This window comes from Anomaloglossus baeobatrachus, chromosome 4, assembly GCF_048569485.1.
Source record: "Anomaloglossus baeobatrachus isolate aAnoBae1 chromosome 4, aAnoBae1.hap1, whole genome shotgun sequence".
NCBI classification, from domain to species: domain Eukaryota; kingdom Metazoa; phylum Chordata; class Amphibia; order Anura; family Aromobatidae; genus Anomaloglossus; species Anomaloglossus baeobatrachus.
The window spans coordinates 623,893,708-623,916,660 of NC_134356.1; the positions used below are offsets into that span (position 1 = coordinate 623,893,708).

Sequence of the window (22,953 nt, forward strand, 5' to 3'; positions counted from 1 at the left end):
TGCGGCAGCACACATTGCTATGTGTGACACCGTAGGAACGAGGAACCACATCGTACTTGCGGCCGCCCGCAATGAGGAAGGAAGGAGGTGGGCGGGATGTTTGTCCCGCTCATCTCCGCCCCTCCGCTTCTATTGGGCGGCCGCTTAGTGCCGTCGCTGTGACGCCGAACGAACCGCTCCCTTAGAAAGGAGGCGGTTTGCCGGTCACAGCGACGTCGCTAGGCAGGTAAATACATGTGACGGGTCCCAGCGATGTTGTGCGCTACGGGCAGCGATTTGCATGTGACGCACAACCGATGGGGGCGGGCACGCACGCTAGCGATATCGTTAACGATATCGCAGCGTGTAAAATGGCCTTTAGTTGAACTGCAACTCTAGATTTTGGAACTGAGAAAAGGCATGGCTGCTCTAACCAAGGTAATGCAGACCAAGCCAGGGCCCAGCAACCGGTGACCATTGAACTGGCTTTCAGTGCCAAGGATCTCCCCAGGCAACGTGGGAAGAACCCGCTGCCCCCTAGTGACTGACCGTTATGATGCTGACGGGCAGCCCATCCGCTGCTGTTGCGGCAAGTCAGGACATTATGCCAGAGGATATGCAATGATTGTGCCAAACCAGGGGGTCGGGACTGGCCCTTTGGAAACCAGCAACCAAGCAAGAATAATCGTTAATGTTTTTCATATGCAGAATGTTTTCTCATTGCTGATAGTTTCTGACTTGAAATGTTTTGATGACCTGTGACTAGTATTGTTGAAAATGTTTGAAACGTTTGAAAGTATTGCTGCCTCCCGAAAAAGGGAAAAATGTTTTCTTGTTAACCTGTTACATGCATATATAAAAATGGCGGTGTTAATTGTGTTTTGTTGTAGCCCGGGAGTACTGCCATTTGCCGTGGGGGAATCTGGCGCCCCTGAGGCTCTGATCGCCACAGGGTACTGCACCTCAGTTAAGGTGCAGTATCAATCTCAGGTAAGGAGAGGGTTAATCACTGGTGTTCCACATTCACACACTACATACAGCTAAGGAGCCTTCCCACATAGTGGGTTGGTCAGGGTAGGCAGGGGGATGGCCATATCAACATGGACTTCCCAGTCACTGTAGCTAGCCACCTGGGAGGGCAAGTTCCACTTGTGGTAGAAATAAGACAATACACGTACATCAATATCGGATCCGTCGGGACCATAGTTCTGACAAGACACTTCTGGAAAAGCTGAACTTTATTGGGCTCTGGGGCTTGAAGCGGGAGCTCAGCCAGGGTACCTAACTGCGGAAGGGGACACTCTAGGAATAGGACTCTCACTCCTCTCTCTTAAAACACCGGTGGTGACTCCTTACCGGATCTGGGATTGACCGAAGCCCAACCCGCAGAGACTGTGTTGGCCCAGCGCCCAGGTGCCAATGGCCGTTACAACCCTCATTATCCACCCGGGGCTAGCTCCTCATATGGGGAGTGATACCATCCCGACTGCCATAACACCTGCCCCGGAGAGGAACCCTGCAGCGGCTACTCTTTGGCCGCACACCACAGGTGGCGTCACGACAAACTTTCCCTTATACCCTGCTTCCCCCACCATTTACTGCACGCTTCGGGGCAACGGAAATGGGCAAGGCCACCCGTGACATTGCTCGACCCGAAAAGGCCCAGCAATGAGTAGGTTAACCACCTGCCTCGTGGGGCGCTGCAACACCACTGCAGCTTTTTCCATCCCTCTCTATAAAGACACCTCTGCAGGTTTTTCTCACTATCTGACATGAAATCAGAATAAACGTTTCCTGTTTTAGGTCAATTAGGAAAAAAAATTATGCCAATGCCAAAATAATGAGAGAGAGAGAATGTTTTAAGGCATTTTTATTACTTTCTGCAAAGTCAAAAGTTTACATACATTTCATTAGTATTTGGTACCGTTGCACTTACACTTTATGACTTGGGTCAAACAATTTGGATCTCCTTTCACAAGCTTCTCACAATAATTGGTAGGAATTTGGGCCCATTCCTCATGACAGAACTGGAAAACTTAGCCATGTTTGTAGGTCCCCTTCCTCGAACCGGCTTTTCAGCTTTGCCCATAAATTTTCAATAGGTTTGAGTGCAAGGCTTTGTGATGGCCACTCCAAAACATTGACTTTGTTATCCTTTAGCCACTTTGAACCAGATGTTGCTTCAGTATTGCTACATAATTTTCCTTCCTCATTATGCCATCTATTTTGTGAAGTGCACCAGTCCCTCCTGCAGCAAAACAACCCCACAACATGATGCTGCCACCCCCATATTTCACAGTTGGGATGGTGTTGTTAGGCTTCAACGTAACGATGGTCATTATAGCCAAACAGTTCAATTTTACTTTTGTCAGACCACAGGACATGTTTCCAAAAACTAAGGTCTTTGTCCCTGTGTGCATTTGCAAACATTAATCTGGCTTTTTCATGTTTCTTTTGGAGTAATTGCATCTTCCTGGCAGTGACCTTACACAATCTTACCAGCTTTTGCCAACAACTTCACAAGGTCTTTTGCTTTTGTTCTTGGGTTGATATGCACATGTCTGACCAAAGCACGTTCATCTCTCGTACACAGAACCTATCTCCTTCCTGAGCGGTATTGATGGATGGACATTCCCATCTTGTTTGTACTTGCATATAATTGTTTGTACTGATGAACCAGACACCTTCAGGTATCTCGAATTTGCACCCGAGAATGAACCAGACTTGTGCAAGTCTACTATTCTCTTCCTGAGATCTTGGCCGATTTCTTTTGACAGTTCCATGAGGCTACAGAAAGAAGCAGTGGGTTTCAGGTGTGCATTAAAATACATCCACAGGTGTGTTTCTACTTAGCTCAGATGTTGCCAATAAACCTATCAGAAGCTTCAAAGACATGACATCATCAAATGGGCTGTCACATATTGTTTAAAGCCATAGTACTCTTAAGCGGGCTTTACACGCTACGATATCGTTAATGATTTATCGTCGGGGTCATGTTGTTTGTGACGCACATCCGGCATCATTAACGATATCGCAGTGTGTGACACTTATGTGCGACCTAAAACAATCGCAAAAGCGGCCAAAATCGTTTGCCGCGGAGAGTTCGTCCTAAAACAAAAAATCGTTCTCTTCTAATTAGCGATGTTGTTCGTCGTTCCTGCGGCAGCACATATCGCTATGTGTGGCACCGCAGGAGCGCCGAACATCTCTTTACCTGCGTCCACCGGCAATGCGGAAGGAATGAGGTGGGCGGGATGTTACGTCCCGCTCATCTTCGCCACTCCACTTCTATTGGACGGCTGCCGTGTGACGTCGCTGTGACGACGTACAACCCGCTCCCTTAGAAAGGAGGTGGATCGCTGGCCATAGCGACGTCGCAGGACAGGTAAGTCCGTGTGACGGGGGTATGCGAGGTTGTGCGTGACGGGTAGCGATTTGCCCGTGTCACACAACAGACGGGGGCGGGTACGATAGCTTGCGATCTCGCTAGCGAGATCGCAGTGTGTAAAGCCCGCTTTAGTGTACGTAAACTTTTGACTTTGCAGAAAGTAATAAAAACGCCTTAAAACATTCTCTCTCATTATTCTGCCATTTGGCAAATATAAATAATTTTGGTTCCTAATTGTTCTAAAACAGGAAAGGTTGATTCTGATTTCATATCAGATAGTGCAAAAAACATGCATATGTATCTTTTTAGATAGTGCATGTAAACATATGGTTTCAACTGTATAAGTGCTGTCAGCATTGCTGCAGAAGTTAAAGGGGTGGGGGGTCTGCCTGTCAGTGCTCAGACTATATACCACACACTACATCAAATTGGTCTGCAGCCCTCCAGAAGGAAGCCTCTTGTAAAGATGATGCTCAAGAAAGGCAATAAACAGTTTGCTGAAGACAAGCAGACTAAAGGCCGCTTTACACACTGCGATCTCGCTAGCAAAATTGCTAGCGTGCGTGCCCGCCCCCATCGGTTGTGCGTCACGAGCAAATCGCTGCCCGTGGCGCATAGCCGCACAACATCGCTCGGACCTGTGACACTACTTACCTGCCTATCGACGTCGCTGTGACCTCCTTTCTAAGGGGGTGGTTCGTTCAGCGTCACAGCGACGTCATTAAGCGGGCGCCCAATAGAAGCAAAGGGGCGGAGATGAGCGGGACGAACATCCCGCCCACCTTTTTTCCTTCCGCATTGCCGGTGGACGCAGGTAAGGAGATGTTCGTTGTTCCTGTGGTGTCACACATAGCGATGTGTGACGCCGCAGGAACGACGAACAACATCGTACCTGCAGCAGCAACGATAATTGGGAATAGGGGAGCATGTCAACGATTAACGATTTTGCGACTTTTTTCAATCGCTTCTAGGTTTCACACGGAACGACATCGCTAAAGAGGCCAGATGTGCGTCACGAATTCTGTGACTCCCAACGACATCGCTTTAGCGATGTCGCTGCATGTAAAGCGGCCTTTAGGCCATGGATTACTGGAACCATATCTTGTGGTCTGATGAGACCAAGATAATCTTATTAGGTTCAGATGGTGTCAAGTGTGTGTAGCGGCAACCAGGTGAGGAGGACAAAGACAAGTGTGTCCTGCCTACACTCAAGGATGGTGGTGGGAGGGTCATGGTTTGGGGCTGCATAAGTGCTCCCGGCTGTGGGGAGCTATAATTCATTGAGGTAACCATGAATGCCAACTTGTACTGTGATGTACTGCAGCAGAGCATGATCTCCTCCCTTCAGAAACTGGGCTGCAGGGCAGTATTTCAACATGATAACACTCATCCAGGACGACCATTGCCTTGTTAAAGAAACAAAGGGTAAAAGTAATGGACGGTCCAAGCATGTATACAGACCTTAACCCTATTGAGCATCTGTGGGGCCTTCTCAAATGGAAGGTGGAGGAGCACAAGTTCTCTAACATCCAGCATCTCTGTGATGTTGTTACTGAGAATTAGAAAAGAATCCAGCGGCTCCTGTGAAGCTCTTGTGACCTCCATGCCCAAGAGAATTAAGGCAGTGCTTGAAAATGTTATAATTGCGTAGTAAAATCACACGGGATAAATTGATAAAATACTGAAAATACTTCAACTGACCCATCTGGTTCCTGTACAGGCTAGAGATCCAAGCCCCCCACAGTCACTAATAGTTCCTGCATGGACTGTTAGGGCCCTAACCCCAGACTAAATGGTGGCTACTCAGGCCTACGCTGCCTGAACAGACAATGAGTGCTTAACGTTCTGTTGTGGCCACACAAAATATTGACACTTTGGGCACAATTTGGCTATATTAACTTAGGGGTGTACTCACTTTTGTTGCCAGCGGTTTTAACATTAATGGCTGTGTATAAAACCTAAATGCTGTCATACCCTATGAAGATATAATAAGTCAAGGCCATAATGGCTGTGTGTTGTTATTTAGAGGGCACCAAATTTACACTGTTATACGAGCGCACAAGCTGTACACTGTCTACTTTATATTGTATCAAAGTAAAGTATCTTCGGTGTTGTCCCATGAAAAGATATAAAAAATTTACAAAATGTGAGGGGTGTACTCACTTTTGTGATATACTGTACATAGACAAATTACAAAGAGCTCAAACATTTTTCAAGGACAATCCGATGACCTGAGCTAAAAAAAGGAAAGTGTTTATACAAACCCTGCTCAGTAGTATATGGTTTATTAACATTTCTGGGAGTCTGAATTTTGGGCTTCAAAACATTTGTATGTATGAAGTCTGGCCACAGATTATATTTATACAATAAATAGGCCATGCTTACTGACAAAGGATCCACTTTCCTTGGTATGATATAATACTTCGGGTCACTTATAATTTGATGTGTTGGTGTGTGTCCATGTAACGGTTTCTTGCATTGGCCACTTATCACTTACCTGTACAATTGTTGTGTTTTCTGACATCGGAAGGACAGAATTCCGTTACATTTCCTCTCTGGTATCCTGCTTTACATTCACAGTAGTAACCACCCGGTATGTTTTTACAGACAGTGAAAGCATCACAAATATTTGATCCAGCTCTGCACTCATTTATATCTGTAAAACAAAAAAATAATGTAGAGAAAACAAATGAGTGTGTGATTAACTCCACCTAGAAGACTATAGGATAGAAAATATATACAGTAACCATTATATAAATAGATACATAATCCGTACTATTACAAGATGTGATGCAGATGACTGGAAAGGTGGTAGCTAGTGATGGGCGAATAGTAAAGTATTCGGGTTCGGATTATTCGTACTATTCCAAAAGGATGGAAATCCAGCATCCAAATCCAGGTTGTAGATAAAAATGCAATTTTATTATAATATAGTAAAAATGTTCATTATAAAAATCAATCCAACGGGGACACGTTTCGGACTATATGTCCTTATTTTTAGAATGGACAATTTTACTATTTTTTAATAAAATTGGATTTTTATCTACAACCCGGATTTGGATGCTGGATTACCCTCCTTTTCATGTACCTATATGTAGTGCCCCTGAAGCCATCAGGGAGCTACAGGGTTCTGCATCCTCACCAGGATTCAGGGCCTACCCCCTAGGGCCCCGGAAGAACACTGCCGGTCAGACACAAATGCTTCACAAAATCCCAGTTTTCCCAAACCATCCCCCATAGAATGGTACAAGGCTAGGGTCGGACCAATGGATGGCTGCCTAGAGGTGGAGCCAGTCCAGTCCACTAGTTGACGAGGGGGGAGGGGCAGACTGTAGACAGACAGAGGAAGGAGATAGTGAAGGTGGACAGGAGGAGACACACTGACTTGGAGTGAGCAGTAACCTGGTGCCCAGGAGGGTAGTTGACGGTGTAATATGGTGGAGTACTCCTGGACCTACACACCGACGGGGTACAGGAGCCTAGGTCAGGCAGAAGCTCCAGGCAGGCCTGTTAACACCTGCACAGTGAGGGGACCATCAAGGACCTCACTGACTTTAAAAATCCGAGACTCAGTAGCAAAGGGAGAATCGGGGACAGGACCAGAGACTCCAATCACACAGGGTTCACGCTACCGTCATACGGACTGCAGTGGAAAACCACCGGACGGGGACCCCCAGTTGCTCTACGCCACAGGGACCAACCAACCAGAGACAGGTGCAGGGTAAGAAGATACCAGATTACTAAACTGGCACTGCGACAAAGGGGACCCGAAGGTGAAACCAGCCAGCCTCGGGTGACCAGTTACCACCAGAAAAAGTGAGTAAAGAACCAGTTGCACTGAACTCCTTGACTACCTTCTTCCGACACCCGTCACATCACCTACCCTCTGGGACCCTGCCCTGCTTGCGGAGGGCCTAACATCCAGGCTGCAATTAACACCAGCCCCAGTAGTGGACATTGTGCAGCGGCGGCTCCATTCCCATAGCCGCAACACCGCAAGTGGCGTCACGTGTGAACACTATTCTAATGCCCTGTAAATAATCCCCCTTTACAAAAAGGGCCCAAGGCATGGAACTGGACAACTGCCACCAAAGTAACATTCCCCAGATATACATCGCCCGGGACCGAGTACCCCATAACCCTGGGCAACACATATATTTTCGTCTGGCTGACGGTGTTCGTGCACCGTCCAGCTAACGTGGTCTACAACAGGATTCCGTGAGCTGGATTTTTTCCTGTTTTTTGCAACTAGTACTATTCATCACGAATAACAAAGCTAATGCAAGTCAATGTGGAACCCGAGCATTTTTCTGGAAGATTTCACAGAAAAAAATCTCAGGTTCTCCATTGACTTGCATTAGGTTTGTCATTCATGACGAATACTGGAATAGTACTAGGTATTCTGTATAACTCAAACCTGAATATCTTACTATGCACTCATCACTAGTGGTAGCCCAATATTTTGATCCAGAACAATGTGAAAAGAAGGGAATTTTGTTTACTTACCGTAAATTCCTTTTCTTCTAGCTCCAATTGGGAGACCCAGACAATTGGGTGTATAGCTCATGCCTCCGGAGGCCACACAAAGTATTACACTAAAAGTGTAAAGCCCCTCCCCTTCTGCCTATACACCCCCCGTGCATCACGGGTTCCTCAGTTTTAGTGCAAAAGCAAGAAGGAGGAAAGCAAATAAATTGGTTTAAAGTAACTTCAATCCGAAGAATCTCGGAGAACTGAAACCATTCAACATGAACAACATGTGTACACGAAAAAACAACAGGGCGGGTGCTGGGTCTCCCAATTGGAGCTAGAAGAAAAGGAATTTACGGTAAGTAAACAAAATTCCCTTCTTCTTTGTCGCTCCATTGGGAGACCCAGACAATTGGGACGTCCAAAAGCAGTCCCTGGGTGGGTAAAATAATACCTCATAATAGAGCCGTAAAACGGCCCGTTCCTACAGGTGGGCAACCGCCGCCTGAAGGACTCGTCTACCTAGGCTGGCATCCGCCGAAGCATAGGCATGCACCTGATAGTGTTTGGTGAAAGTGTGCAGGCTCGACCAGGTAGCCGCCTGGCACACCTGCTGAGCCGTCGCCTGGTGCCGTAAAGCCCAGGACGCACCGACGGCTCTGGTAGAATGGGCCTTTAGCCCTGAGGGAACCGGAAGCCCAGAAGAACGGTAGACTTCAAGAATTGGTTCCTTGATCCACCGAGCCAGGGTGGATTTGGAAGCCTGTAACCCCTTACGCTGACCAGCGACAAGGACAAAGAGTGCATCCGAGCGGCGCAGAGGCGCCGTACGGGAAATGTAGATTCTGAGTGCTCTCACCAGATCTAACAAATGCAAATCCCTTTCACATTGATGAACTGGATGAGGACAAAAAGAAGGCAAGGAGATATCCTGATTGAGATGAAAGGTGGATACCACCTTAGGAAGGAATTCCGGAACCGGGCGCAGCACCACCTTGTCCTGGTGAAACACCAGGAAAGGGGCTTTGCATGACAGCGCTGCTAGCTCAGACACTCTCCGAAGTGAGGTGATTGCTACTAGGAAGACCACTTTCTGCGAAAGGCGAGAAAGAGAAATATCTTTCAAAGGTTCAAAGGGTGCCTTCTGAAGGGCCAGCAGAACCCTGTTCAGATCCCAGGGTTCTAACGGCCGCCTGTAAGGAGGAACAATGTGACAAACCCCTTGCAGGAACGTGCGTACCTGAGAAAGCCTGGCAAGACGCTTCTGAAAGAACACAGAGAGCGCTGAGACTTGTCCCTTAAGGGAGCCGAGCGACAAACCTTTTTCCAATCCTGATTGAAGAAAGGAAAGAAACGTGGGCAATGCAAATGGCCAGGGAGAAAATCCCTGATCAGAGCACCAAGAAAGGAATATCTTCCACGTCCTGTGGTAGATCTTGGCAGACGTTGGTTTCCTGGCCTGTCTCATAGTGGCAATGACCTCTTGAGACAACCCTGAAGACGCTAGGATCCAGGACTCAATGGCCACACAGTCAGGTTGAGGGCCGCAGAATTCAGATGGAAAAACGGCCCTTGAGACAGCAAGTCTGGACGGTCTGGCAGTGCCCACGGTTGGCCCACCGTGAGATGCCACAGATCCGGGTACCACGACCTCCTCGGCCAGTCTGGAGCGACGAGAATGGCGTGGCGGCAGTCTGACCTGATCTTGCGTATCACTCTGGGCAACAGTGCCAGAGGTGGGAACACATAAGGGAGTTGAAACTGCGACCAATCTTGAACTAAGGCGTCTGCCGCCAGAGCTCTGTGATCGTGAGATCGTGCCATGAATGCCGTGACCTTGTTGTTGTGCCGGGACGCCATTAGGTCGACGTCCAGCATCCCCCAGCGGCAACAGATCTCCTGAAACACGTCCGGGTGAAGAGACCATTCCCCTGCGTCCATGCCCTGGCGACTGAGAAAATCTGCTTCCCAGTTTTCTACGTCCGGGATGTGAACTGCGGATATGGTGGAGGCCGTGGCTTCCACCCACATCAGAATCCGCTGAACTTCCTGGAAGGCCTGAAGACTGCGTGTGCCGCCTTGGTGGTTGATGTAAGCCACCGCTGTGGAGTTGTCCGACTGAATTCGGATCTGCTTGCCTTCCAGCCACTGCTGGAACGCTTTTAGGGCAAGATACACTGCCCTGATCTCCAGAACATTGATCTGAAGGGAGGACTCCTGCTGAGTCCACGTACCCTGAGCCCTGTGGTGGAGAAAGACTGCTCCCCACCCTGACAGACTCGCGTCCGTCGTGACCACCGCCCAGGATGGGGGTAGGAAGGATTTCCCCTTCGACAATGCAGTGGGAAGAAGCCACCACCGAAGGGAAGCTTTGGCTGCTTGGGAGAGGGAGACGTTCCTGTCGAGGGACGTCGACTTCCTGTCCCATTTGCGGAGAATGTCCCATTGAAGTGGGCGCAGATGAAACTGCGCAAAAGGAACTGCCTCCATTGCTGCTACCATCTTCCCTAGGAAGTGCATGAGGCGTCTCAGGGGGTGTGACTGACCTAGAAGGAGAGATTGCACCCCTGTCTGCAGTGAACGCTGTTTGTTCAGCGGAAGCTTCACTCTCGCTGAGAGAGTATGAAACTCCATGCCAAGATATGTCAGTGATTGGGCCGGAGTCAGATTTGACTTTGGAAAATTGATGATCCAACCGAAACTCTGGAGAGTCTCTAGAGTAGCATTGAGGCTGTGTTGGCATGCCTCTTGAGAGGGTGCCTTGACTAGGAGATCGTCTAAGTAAGGAATCACCGAGTGTCCCTGAGAGTGAAGGACCGCCACTACTGTAGCCATGACCTTGGTGAAAACCCGTGGGGCTGTCGCCAGGCCGAACGGCAGTGCCACGAACTGAAGGTGTTCGTCTGCTATGGCGAAACGCAGGAAGCGCTGATGCTCTGGAGCAATCCGTACGTGAAGATACGCATCTTTGATATCGACCGATGCAAGGAAGTCTCCCTGGGACATTGAGGCGATGACGGAGCGAAGGGATTCCATCCGGAACCGCCTGGTCTTTACGTGTTTGTTGAGCAGTTTTAGGTCCAGGACAGGACGGAAGGACCCGTCTTTCTTTGGAACCACAAACAGGTTTGAGTAAAAACCGTGACCCTGTTGCTGAAGAGGAACCGGGATCACCACTCCTTCCGCCTTTAGAGTGTCCACCGCCTGCAGAAGAGCATCGGCTCGCTCGGGAGGCGGAGATGTTCTGAAGAATCGAGTCGGAGGACGAGAGCTGAACTCTATCCTGTAACCGTGAGACAGAATGCCTCTCACCCAACGGTCTTTTACCTGTGGCAGCCAGGTGTCGCAAAAGCGGGAGAGCCTGCCACCGACCGAGGATGCGGTGTGAGGAGACTGAAAGTCATGAGGAGGCCGCTTTGGTAGCGGCACCTCCAGCGGTCTTTTTAGGACGTGACTTAGACCGCCATGAATCAGAGTTTGTCTGATCCTTCTGAGGCCTTTTGGACGAGGAGAATCGGGACCTGCCCGCGCCCCGAAAGGACCGAAACCTCGACTGTCCCCTCCTCTGTTGGGGTATGTTTGGTTTGGCCTGGGGTAAGGATGTATCCTTTCCCTTGGATTGCTTGATTATTTCATCCAATCGCTCACCAAACAAACGGTCACCAGAAAATGGCAAACTGGTTAAGCACTTTTTGGAAGCCGAATCTGCCTTCCATTCCCGTAGCCACAATGCCCTGCGTATTGCCACCGAATTGTCGGCTGCAACCGCCGTACGGCTCGCAGAGTCCAGGATGGCATTAATAGCGTAGGACGCAAATGCCGTCGTCTGAGTGGTTATGGACGCCACTTGCGGCGCAGACGTACGTGTGATTGCGTCAATCTGCGCTTGACCCGCTGAGATAGCTTGGAGTGCCCATACTGCTGCAAATGCTGGGGCAAAAGATGCGCCGATGGCTTCAAAGATGGATTTCAACCAGAGCTCCATCTGCCTGTCAGTAGCATCCTTGAGTGAAGCCCCATCTTCCACTGCGACTATGGATCTAGCCGCCAGTCTGGAGATTGGGGGATCCACCTTGGGACACTGAGTCCAGCCCTTGACCACGTCAGGGGGAAATGGATAACGTGTATCCTTAAGGCGCTTGGAAAAACGCTTATCAGGACAAGCTCGGTGTTTCTGGACTGCGTCTCTGAAGTCAGAGTGGTCCAGAAACATACTCGTGGTACGCTTGGGAAACCTAAAACGGAATTTCTCCTGCTGAGAAACTGACTCCTCCACTGGAGGACCTGAGGGAGAAATATCCAACATTTGATTGATGGACGCGATAAGATCATTCACTATGGCGTCCCCATCAGGTGTATCTAGGTTGAGAGCGGCCTCAGGATCAGAATCCTGATCAGCTACCTCCGCTTCATCATACAGAGAGTCCTGCTGAGACCATGAACAATGTGATGATGTCGAGGGAGTTTCCCAGCGAGCTCGCTTAGGTGGTCTGGGACTGCGGTCCGTGTCAGAGACCTCACCCTGGGACCTATGAGACACCCCGGGAGGACATTGTTGCTCCAACTGAGGTGGACCATGGTGCAGTGATTCCACAGTGCCCATGGTCTGAGATACCGGTCTGGACTGCAAAGCTTCTAATATCTTAGCCATAGTCTCAGAAAGTCTATCAGTAAAAACTGCAAACTCTGTCCCCGTCACATGGACAGTGTTAGCTGGTGGTTCCCCCTGGGCCCCCCTTCGCAGAGGCTCCGGCTGAGCAAGTGCCACAGGGGCCGAGCATTGCACACAATGAGGGTCAGTGGAACCTGCCGGTAGTATAGCCGTACATGCAGCGCAGGCAGCATAGTAAGTCTGTGCTTTGGCACCATTGCTTCTTGTGGACGACATGCTGTTGTGTCCTCTGAGCAATCCCGGAGGGTATATAGCCAAAAATCAATCGTGCACCATACAGTGTAAAGTATAGCATATAAGGATATAATCTATATGTACACTACTGCACTAGTGGGGCCAGCACCATAGGTGCTGCTTACCGACCGCTCAAGCGGTTGTGTGGTCACCAGAAACGCTGCCTGGGTCTCCCAGAGCTTGTCTCCCCTCTCCAGCGTCAGAAGAGCTGACAGGAATGGCTGCCGGCGTCCTGAGGAGAGGAGGAGGCCGTGGGCGTGCCCGAAAAAGTGCGGGAGTCTGGTGCCCCACTGTGCACAGTGAGGGGGGTGGAGTATGCAAAGCACGCTCCAGCCCTCAGTGCTGACGTTCTGCACAACATCTCTCCCTTCCCCTGACTGACAGGCCTGGGGGCGGGAAAAGACCGAGACTAGGCCGGAAAAGCCGGGGACTCAAGTTATAAGCGCGGCCGGCGTATAAGCTCGGTCTGCGCGGAAGTCCCCGGCGTACAAACAATCCCAGGCGCGCTGCCGTGTTGCAATGGCAGCGCGCGGTCAGGCGGTAGTCTCTAGTAAACCAAGCACACCAGCACGCTGTAGTGTGTGATGACACAAACGCGGTCAGCGCCGCGGTCCCCGGTGCACTAACACACCCAGCAATGCTGGAGTGATTCTGTGCGCGGTCCCCACGGGGACACAGAGTACCTCAAAGCAGCAGTGTCCCTGACGATACTCGGCTCCTTGTCCAGCAGATACCCCAGGTGCTGTGGATGGAGCACGGTCTCAGTGTCTGGAGACCGAATTAGGATCCCACTTCCCCAGAGCCCATCAAGGGATGGGGAAGGAAAACAGCATGTGGGCTCCAGCCTCCGTACCCGCAATGGGTACCTCAACCTTAACAACACCGCCGACAAGAGTGGGGTGAGAAGGGAGCATGCTGGGGGCCCTGTAATGGGCCCTCTTTTCTTCCATCCGACATAGTCAGCAGCTGCTGCTGACCAAGCTGTGGAGCTAATGCGTGGATGTCTGACCTCCTTCGCACAAAGCATGTAAACTGAGGAACCCGTGATGCACGGGGGGTGTATAGGCAGAAGGGGAGGGGCTTTACACTTTTAGTGTAATACTTTGTGTGGCCTCCGGAGGCATGAGCTATACACCCAATTGTCTGGGTCTCCCAATGGAGCGACAAAGAAATTAAAGCTTAGTTGAATATCAGTGGTGTTGGGGGCACAGTAGGACATCTGTGCCGCCCCCGGGAGCAGGCGAACTGCTCGGATCTGGGTTTTTGCTGTGGCTCGAGGGTCCCCGGACCTGGGGCTCAGCGGCCCTCTCAATTTAAAAAGGAGGGGGAAGTTATTTACAAGGGATAGTTCGTGACGCCACCCGTGGTTCGCGTTAAGGGGAGTACCGCCGCTGCCGATGTGAGTATCCTGGAAAGATGGAGTTGGGCAGCCAGGTGGTGATCCCTCCACGGGTAGGGGAGGCCCCCGGGACTCTGGAGGAAGGTTGGTGGATGGTGCAGGGATTGTGCAGGCTGGCTGGGCGCAGGGAGGGCAGTGTACTCACTCAGATGGTGCAGTTGTTTGTGCGGACAATTAGCAGACTCTGACACAGGAGTAAACCAAGTCTCTGGGTACCGCTGCCACTTTGGGGAGCCCGTCCGGGAGTCCGTCACCACTGGTATTGCTTAGTGGTCCGGAGCCTACCTCCTTGCACAATTGTGTAGATATTCCTGAGTGACCGTTCGGCCTGAAGCTGTCAGGGTCCTGCTCCCTATAGTGATATAGTGGAGCTGTGCTCTCGATGGCTGACACTTGGGATTTCAGTGGGCTGCATACACTGGAAAGCCCTATCCCTCTCGTTGTGTTGATGCCTTCGATCTCTGAACTCTTGGGGAAAGTTCATAAAGAGACTATCCTCCACAGGTTAATTATCAGGTTGCGTGAAGCTACTCCCCGATCTAGGGTCCTGTACCTCGCTGTGCTTGGTACCAGTCCGGTTAATGGACTTACTGGTGCCGACCATTCTCCAAAACTAAAGCCTGCTTTACATGATACGACCGATTGTGCGATAGCACGATCGATCGTACCCGCCCCCGTCATTTTTGCGTCATGGGCAATTAGTTGCCCGTGGCGCACAAACTCGTTTAACCCCCGTCACACGTACTTACCTTCCGGACGACCTCGCTGTGGGCGACGAACGTCCACTTCCTGGAGTGGTAGGGACGTTTGGCGTCACAACGACGTCACACGGCAGCCGGCCAATAGAAGCGGAGGGGCGGAGATGAGCGGGATGTAAACATCCCGCCCACCTCCTTCCTTCCATTAAGCCGTCGGGTGCCGTGGGAGGCAGGTAAAGCTGCTGTTCATCGTTCCCGTGGTGTCACACGGAGCAACGTGTGATGCCACGGAAACGATGAACAACTGCCGCCATTTTAATTAAACAATTTTAAGAAACCTAGCGACGAGTACACGACTCACGATTTGTGAGCGATACTGCGTCGCTAGGAGGTGTTACACGAGACGACGTCGTGTACGATGCCGAATGTGCGTCACGAAAACCGTGACCCCGACGATGCATCGCACGATCAGTCGTCTCGTGTAAAGCCCGCTTTAGTCAATACCCCCTTTCCAATACCCTGCGACCGGGTGTCCGACTCCTCTGGTCCCAGACCACCGTCTGCGACCCAACCAAGGTCACACAGGGAGCTACAACTCCCTCAGCTCTTAACTCTTTGAGGGCTACTCTAGAACTGACTTAATCCCTCCCACTAGTCTGCCTAACCCCTAGGCGGGTGGCCCTATTCCAGCTAGACAACCCACTGGTGTGTCTGACAGGGTGTGGTGTGAGGTGTGGTTAGGATTTGAGTGCTAATGGAAGCAATACCAGTGTGTAGTAACCCAGAACCATGGAGGGTGGGTTATGCACTATAAGAAAGGAGAGTGCAGTTCCCTGTGACACCCTGATAGAGTCAGAGGTGTCACACATCCTGTAGGAGTAATTGGGTGGTGAAAATGGCCAACGGTAGTAGAAGTACAGGTTACTTGTGACACAGGGATATGGTATGGGATTCATACATCACTCAATATGATGGCTTACCTTTTACTATGTAGGCAAAACACATCCCACTGGATACTGTCAGAAAGAAGGGGAAGTGGCCAATAGTAGGAAGTGTAAGACATAAGCCACCTATAAACTTCAGACACCTGTCAGCCACTGCTGATGGCACTGTGCTGGCTTATAAAGACAGTTTTCTTCCATATTCTGCTATAGATATTTCCATGAACACTGAAACAATGGTTGATATCACACTACCATTTGTCAGTCTTGCATTTTTTCCTGTCTGTGTTCACAGATTAGGCAGTAGCTGACAAGTCGCCAAGCAGCGCGGTACCACAGTGATGGGTAATAGAGGGCCATATATCAGAAATTTTGAACAATCCAATAATAAATGACTAGTAACTTGATATGACAGTATAAGTTTAATGTGCTCCATTTGCGTAAAGACTAATCACCCAGATCTACAAATGGCCAGAACAGTTACAAATTGATGACGCTGGTACAGTTAGGTCCAGAAATATTTGGACAGTGACACAAGTTTTGTTATTTTAGCTGTTTACAAAAACATGTTCAGAAATACAATTATATATATATAATATGGGCTGAAAGTGCACACTCCCAGCTGCAATATGAGAGTTTTCACATCCAAATCGGAGAAAGGGTTTAGGAATCATAGCTCTGTAATGCATAGCCTCCTCTTTTTCAAGGGACCAAAAGTAATTGGACAAGGGACTCTAAGGGCTGCAATTAACTCTGAAGGCGTCTCCCTCGTTAACCTGTAATCAATGAAGTAGTTAAAAGGTCTGGGGTTGATTACAGGTGTGTGGTTTTGCATTTGGAAGCTGTTGCTGTGACCAGACAACATGCGGTCTAAGGAACTCTCAATTGAGGTGAAGCAGAACATCCTGAGGCTGAAAAAAAAGAAAAAATCCATCAGAGAGATAGCAGACATGCTTGAAGTAGCAAAATCAACAGTCGGGTACATTCTGAGAAAAAAGGAATTGACTGGTGAGCTTGGGAACTCAAAAAGGCCTGGGCGTCCACGGATGACAACAGTGGTGGATGATCGCCGCATACTTTCTTTGGTGAAGAAGAACCCGTTCACAACATCAACTGAAGTCCAGAACACTCTCAGTGAAGTAGGTGTATCTGTCTCTAAGTCAACAGTAAAGAGAAGACTCCATGAAAGTAAATACAAAGGGTTCACATCTAGATGCAAACCATTCATCAATTCCAAAAATAGACAGGCCAGAGTTAAATTTGCTGAAAAACACCTCATGAAGCCAGCTCAGTTCTGGAAAAGTATTCTATGGACAGATGAGACAAAGATCAACCTGTACCAGAATGATGGGAAGAAAAAAGTTTGGTGAAGAAAGGGAACGGCACATGATCCAAGGCACACCACATCCTCTGTAAAACATGGTGGAGGCAACGTGTTGGCATGGGCATGCATGGCTTTCAATGGCACTGGGTCACTTGTTTTTATTGATGACATAACAGCAGAGAAGAGTAGCCGGATGAATTCTGAAGTGTACCGGGATATACTTTCAGCCCAGAGTCAGCCAAATGCTGCAAAGTTGATCGGACGGCGCTTCATAGTACAGATGGACAATGACCCCAAGCATACAGCCAAAGCTACCCAGGAGTTCGTGAGTGCAAAAAAGTGGAACCTTCTGCAATGGTCAAGTCAATCACCAGATCTTAACCCAATTGAGCATGCATTTCACTTGCTCAAATCCAGACTTAAGACGGAAAGACCCACAAACAAGCAAGACCTGAAGGCTGCGGCTGTAAAGGCCTGGTAAAGCATTAAGAAGGAGGAAACCCAGCGTTTGGTGATGTCCATGGGTTCCAGACTTAAGGCAGTGATTGCCTCCAAAGGATTCGCAACAAAATATTGAAAATAAAAATATTTTCTTTGGGTTTGGTTTATTTGTCCAATTACTTTTGACCTTCTAAAATGTGAAGTGTTTGTAAAGAAATGTGTACAAGTCCTACAATTTCTATCAGATATTTTTGTTCAAACCTTCAAATTAAACGTTACAATCTGCACTTGAATTCTGTTGTAGAGGTTTCATTTCAAATCCAATGTGGTGGCAGGCAGAGCCCAACTCGCGAAAATTGTGTCACTGTCCAAATATATCTGGACCTAACTGTATCTCATGCCTAACCAAATGTACTTATTGAAAGATTTAGTATCTTGTTGTTGTAGGGTCTTGTTCCTAAAAGGCAGATTTGGATGCCTTTAAATAATGGGAAAACATGTGTACATCTTCTGTTTTTGAATCACTACTAATTTTGGCTTACTAAAAGCTTATTAACCCCTTCAGCCCCGGGGCACTTTCCGTTTTTGCGTTTTTTTGCTCCCCTTCTTCCGAGAGCCGTAACTTTTTTATTTTTCCGTCAATCTTGCCATATGAGGGCTTGTTTTTTGCGGGACAAGTTGTACTTTTAAATGAAACCATAAGTTTTACTATATGGTGTACTGGAAAGCAGCAACAAAAATTCCAAGTGTGGAAAAATTGCAAAAAAAGTGTGATGGCACAATAGTTTTTGGGATGTTTTATTCACGGTGTTCACTATATGGTAAAACTGATGTATGGGTATGATGCCTGAGGTCGATGCGAGTTTGTAGACACCAAACATGTATAGATTTACTTGTATCTAAGGGGTTAAAAAAAATTCACAAGTTTGTCCAATAAAAGTGGCGCACGTTTTGCGCCATTTTCCGAAACACGTAGCGTTCTTATTTTTTGGGATCTATGGCTCAGTGACGGCTTATTTTTTGCGTCTCGAGCTGATGTTTCTAATGGTAGCATTTTTGCGCAGATGCTACGTTTTGATCGCCTATAATTGCATTTTGCCTAAAACTTGCGGCGACCAAAAAACGTAAGTTTGGCGTTTGGAATTTTTTTGCCACTAGGCCGTTTACCAATCAGATTAATTGATTTTATATTTTGATAGATCGGGCATTTCTGAACTCGGCGATACCAAATATGTGTATATTTATTTATTTTTTAACCCTTTAATTTTCAATGGGTGGAAAGGGGGGTGATTTGAACTATTAGGGTTTTTTTTGTTTTTTTTTAAATTTTTTAAAACTTTTTTTTACTTTTTTTTATTTTATTTTACTAGTCCCCCTAGGGGGCTATAGCGATCAGCAATCCGATTGCTGATCGCTATCTGCTGATCACAGCTATACCGCTGTAAACAGCAGAAATAGTCACTTTCTTTTTTCCTCTGCTCCGTACCGAGGAAGAATGAAAGTGAAACTTCATAGCACCAGGCGTCATCACATGACCTTGTGCTATGATGGCAACCACCGAACGTCACGTGATCACTCACGTGATGTCCGGAGGGGGCGGCGGTAAGTAGAAAACATGGCCGCGCGCATATAGATCTCGCTGCCAGACTTTGGCAGCGAGATCTAAGGGGTTAATGTTCCGGGTGGAATGCGATTCCACTCGGAACATGTAGGCACACATGTCAGCTGTTGAAAACAGCTGATATGTGTGCCGATCCACGCCGCCTGCCCGCGGCAGGGGGCGGGGCTTACCGGGACACGATCCATGACGGAAAGATCCGTCCATGGTCGTGAAGGGGTTAAATTGTGTCAAAATTTGGTGAGTACAAATGTATATAAAAAAAAAAACCCATTCTTAACATAAGGGTTATTTGTAAATATATATGTGGAAATAAGTATAAGAAAAGCAGTCCATGTCAGAATTTTTTATCAGTATATATGTGTAGCACACACACCTTCTTTTGAGTGTATACACTCGATATATGTGAGACAATGGCCAGTCTGAATATATGCCGTGCCATACTTTTCTTTTTGTTGTGGCTCACTGTGTAGAAAATAGCACACACAGCACTTACCTAGACACGCTCCATCTTTTTCTTTTTTATATCCTGGTACACAGGGAAATGATATATTATAGTCCTTGTCTCTGGGGCAGATATAATTATTACAGTTCTTTGTATCTGAAAGATAATAAAAGAGGTCAGTTCAGTTTTTTATGGAAAACATCTACAGTGAAGGAAATAATTATTTGATCCCTTGCTGATTTTGTTAGTTTGCCCACTGACAAAGACATGAACAGTCTATAATTTTAAGGGTAGATTAGTTTTAACAGTGAGAGATAGAATATCCAAAATAAAATCCAGAAAATCACATTGTATAAATTATATATATATAAACTTATTTGCATTTTGGAGAGAGAAATTTAGTATTTGACCCCCTACCAACCATTAAGAGTTCTGACTCCTACAGACCACTAAGACATTAGCTTTCTAAGGATATCAGGGACAAGATCATAGACCTGCACAATCGAATGGGCTACAAAACCATGAGTAAGACGCTGGGTGAGAAGGAGACAACTGTTGGTGCAATAGTAAGAAAATGAAAGAAATACAGAATGACTGTCAATCGACATCAATCTGGGGCACCATGCAAAATATCACCCCGTGGGGTATCCAGGATCATGAGGAAGGTGAGAGATCAGCCTAAAACTTCATGGGGGGAAGGCAGCTGGGACCACTGTCACCAAGAAAACCATTGGTAACACATTATGTCATAACGGCTTTAAATCCTGCAGTGCCAACAAAATCCCACTGCCCAAGAAGGCACATGTGCGGCTGGCCCGTCTGAAGTTTTCCAATGAACACCTGGATGATTCTGAGAGTGATTGGGAGAAGGTGCTGTGGTCAGATGAGACAAAAATTGAGCTCTTTGGCCTTAACTCAACTTGCCGTGTTTGGAGGATGAAAAATGCTACCTATGACCCAAAGAGCACCGTCCCCACTGTCAAGCATGGAGGTGGAGACATTATGTTTTGGCGGTGTTTCTGTGCTAAGGGCACAGGACTACTTCACCGCATCAGTGGTACAATGGATGGAGCCATGTACCGTAAAATTCTAAATGACAACGTCCTTCCCTCCTCCAGGACATTAAAAATGGGTCTTGGCTGGGTCATCCAGCATGACAATGACCCAAAACATACAGCCAAAGCAACAAAGGAGTGGCTCAAAAAGAAGCACTTAAGGTCATGGAGTGGCCTAGCCAGTCTCCAAACCTTAATCCCATAGAAAACTTATGGAGGGAGCTGAAGCTGAAGTTGCCAAGCGACAGCCTCAAAATTTTAATGATTTAGAGATGATCTGCAAAGAGGAGTGGACCAAAACTCCTCCTGACATGTGCGCAAACCTCATCATCAACTACAAAAAACGTCTGACTACTGTGCTTGCCAACAAGGGTTTTGCCACCAAGTATTAAGTCTTGCTTGCTGGAGGGATCAAATACTTATTTCTCTCTTCAGAATACAAATAAATTTATATAATTTTCTGGAATTTATTTTGTATATTATCTCTCTCACTGTTAAAATTATCCTACCCTTAAAATTAAAGACTAATGTCTTTGTCAGTGCGCAAACTTACAAAATCAGCAAGGGAACAAATAATTATTTCCTTCACTGTACATTTTCACTCTTCATAGCTCTGGTTGTGGTTGTCCGGTCTACTGATAAAAGCCTGCATGTCCCTCTGTCTGACTGTAGACTATTGAATCCTTACAGGGTGCAATGTGCTCACTGTCAGGATTCCCTGGTATTGCCGATGAGAATGAGGGATTATGTGATGGCAACTCACTTCTATTGAGAGAGCCTAAGCACATGTAGGTGGAAAAGGGCCAGAAGTATGCAAATTGCATACTAGGCGGTCACCTGACTGCCCGCTCCTGCTGGCTACTCCAGAGAATCCTGACAGCTTACAGTGCACACGCTGTTAGGATTCAGAAGTCTGCAGCCACATAAGATGACAGCAGAATTTTAGCAATAAACCGGACAACCCCTTTAAAGCAAACCTGTCATGAGTTTCAAGCTGCCTGAACCAGACACTGTTTGCATTATTGCAGTCAGGTTTTACTCTGAAATGTTGCAGCATTTTAGAGAAAACATACCATGGAAAGCCAACCAGGGAATATTTTTCATTGAAAGATAGTCCAAGGGTGGCTTCCCACACCACTTCCCTAGACTAATAGGTCTCTTCCTATTTGTGGGTATAGTGAGAGAATCTTTTAGTCCAGTTGACTGAGGAGATGCCACGCTGGTGACCTGACATGGGCTAATCATCCAAAATATATAGTATAATTTCACTGAGCCCTTTGATTAAATATTTTTTATTAATAACTGGCCACAAGACAATATTCGCTGCAACGATCACTGGGATATACAGGTACATCATCCCTGCAGCAAGGTACATAAAGATCACTAGTACTATGTGAACTTCTGTGCATTTTACAGGATGGTAAAACTCACAAGTAGAGATGAGCGAACTTGAAAAGTACAGTTCAGTGATCATATCGAATACGGACTTTACAAAAAAACCTCAGTGTTCGAGTTCGGGTGTTTTACGTATGCTGACCACTGGATCGAGCATCGCTGTGCTCGGGTATTCTCAGTGCTCGGCTCAGTGCGAGCCACTTGCAGTGTTTGATCGGCTCACACTCCGTGTAACATGAGTGTTATCAAATGTATTGTGCAATCCCCCAAAAATGGAAATAGCCTCTCCACCCACCCCCAAAAGTGTTCTGTTTATGACTGGATGCATGTAGGTGGAGAGCCGAACGGCCCAATCAGTGACTTACATTGGGGCTCAAGTCAAGTCCGGGTCCCGAACCGAACTTTATCTAAAATACAGCTAAACCCACCAAACCGAATTTCAACATGTCCGCTCATCTCTACTTACAGGCGCTAGACAGTAACATGTACAACAGACATTGATACATACTTGGAGGTAAAGTTCCGTTGGTACATGTTATGTTTGAATTACTTTTTGAGGTGCTGGCCTCTACAACAAAAGAAAGAGTCAGTAATACACAGATACACAAAATCACAAGAAAAAAAGCTAGCAAAAACATTGCAATGTAGGATTTTGTTATTGACATTTTGGCGGGATTACAAGCAGGATTTTAGTCCTGTCACTCAAAATATATTTTTGCTATGACCAGGGGCGTACATAGAAGTCATGGAGCCCCAGAGCAAAAAGTATTAAAGGAAATACGGCACTCCTTTTTACTTATTTGGTGGTGCTCAGGTAGGGTCTCAATCCTTTTATGCAAACAAAAATAGACCCGGCACTCAAATCACGATGCTGCGGTGAACAAATCTATTTAA

The 22,953-nt window shown here is 47.5% G+C and overlaps 1 protein-coding gene across 1 annotated transcript in view; it reads right to left on the reverse strand.

The window, feature by feature from the left end:
* LOC142304187 (adhesion G protein-coupled receptor E5-like) overlaps positions 1–22,953 on the reverse strand; it is a 271,167-nt gene that overhangs the window by 90,935 nt on the left and 157,279 nt on the right. Inside the window, exons 6-8 of the mRNA XM_075346315.1 lie at positions 22,568–22,627; positions 19,661–19,765; positions 5,865–6,023 (exon numbers count right to left, since the gene is read on the reverse strand). Of these exons, the coding sequence (XP_075202430.1) occupies positions 5,865–6,023; positions 19,661–19,765; positions 22,568–22,627 (324 nt within the window). The remainder of the gene's footprint in view (positions 1–5,864; positions 6,024–19,660; positions 19,766–22,567; positions 22,628–22,953) is intronic.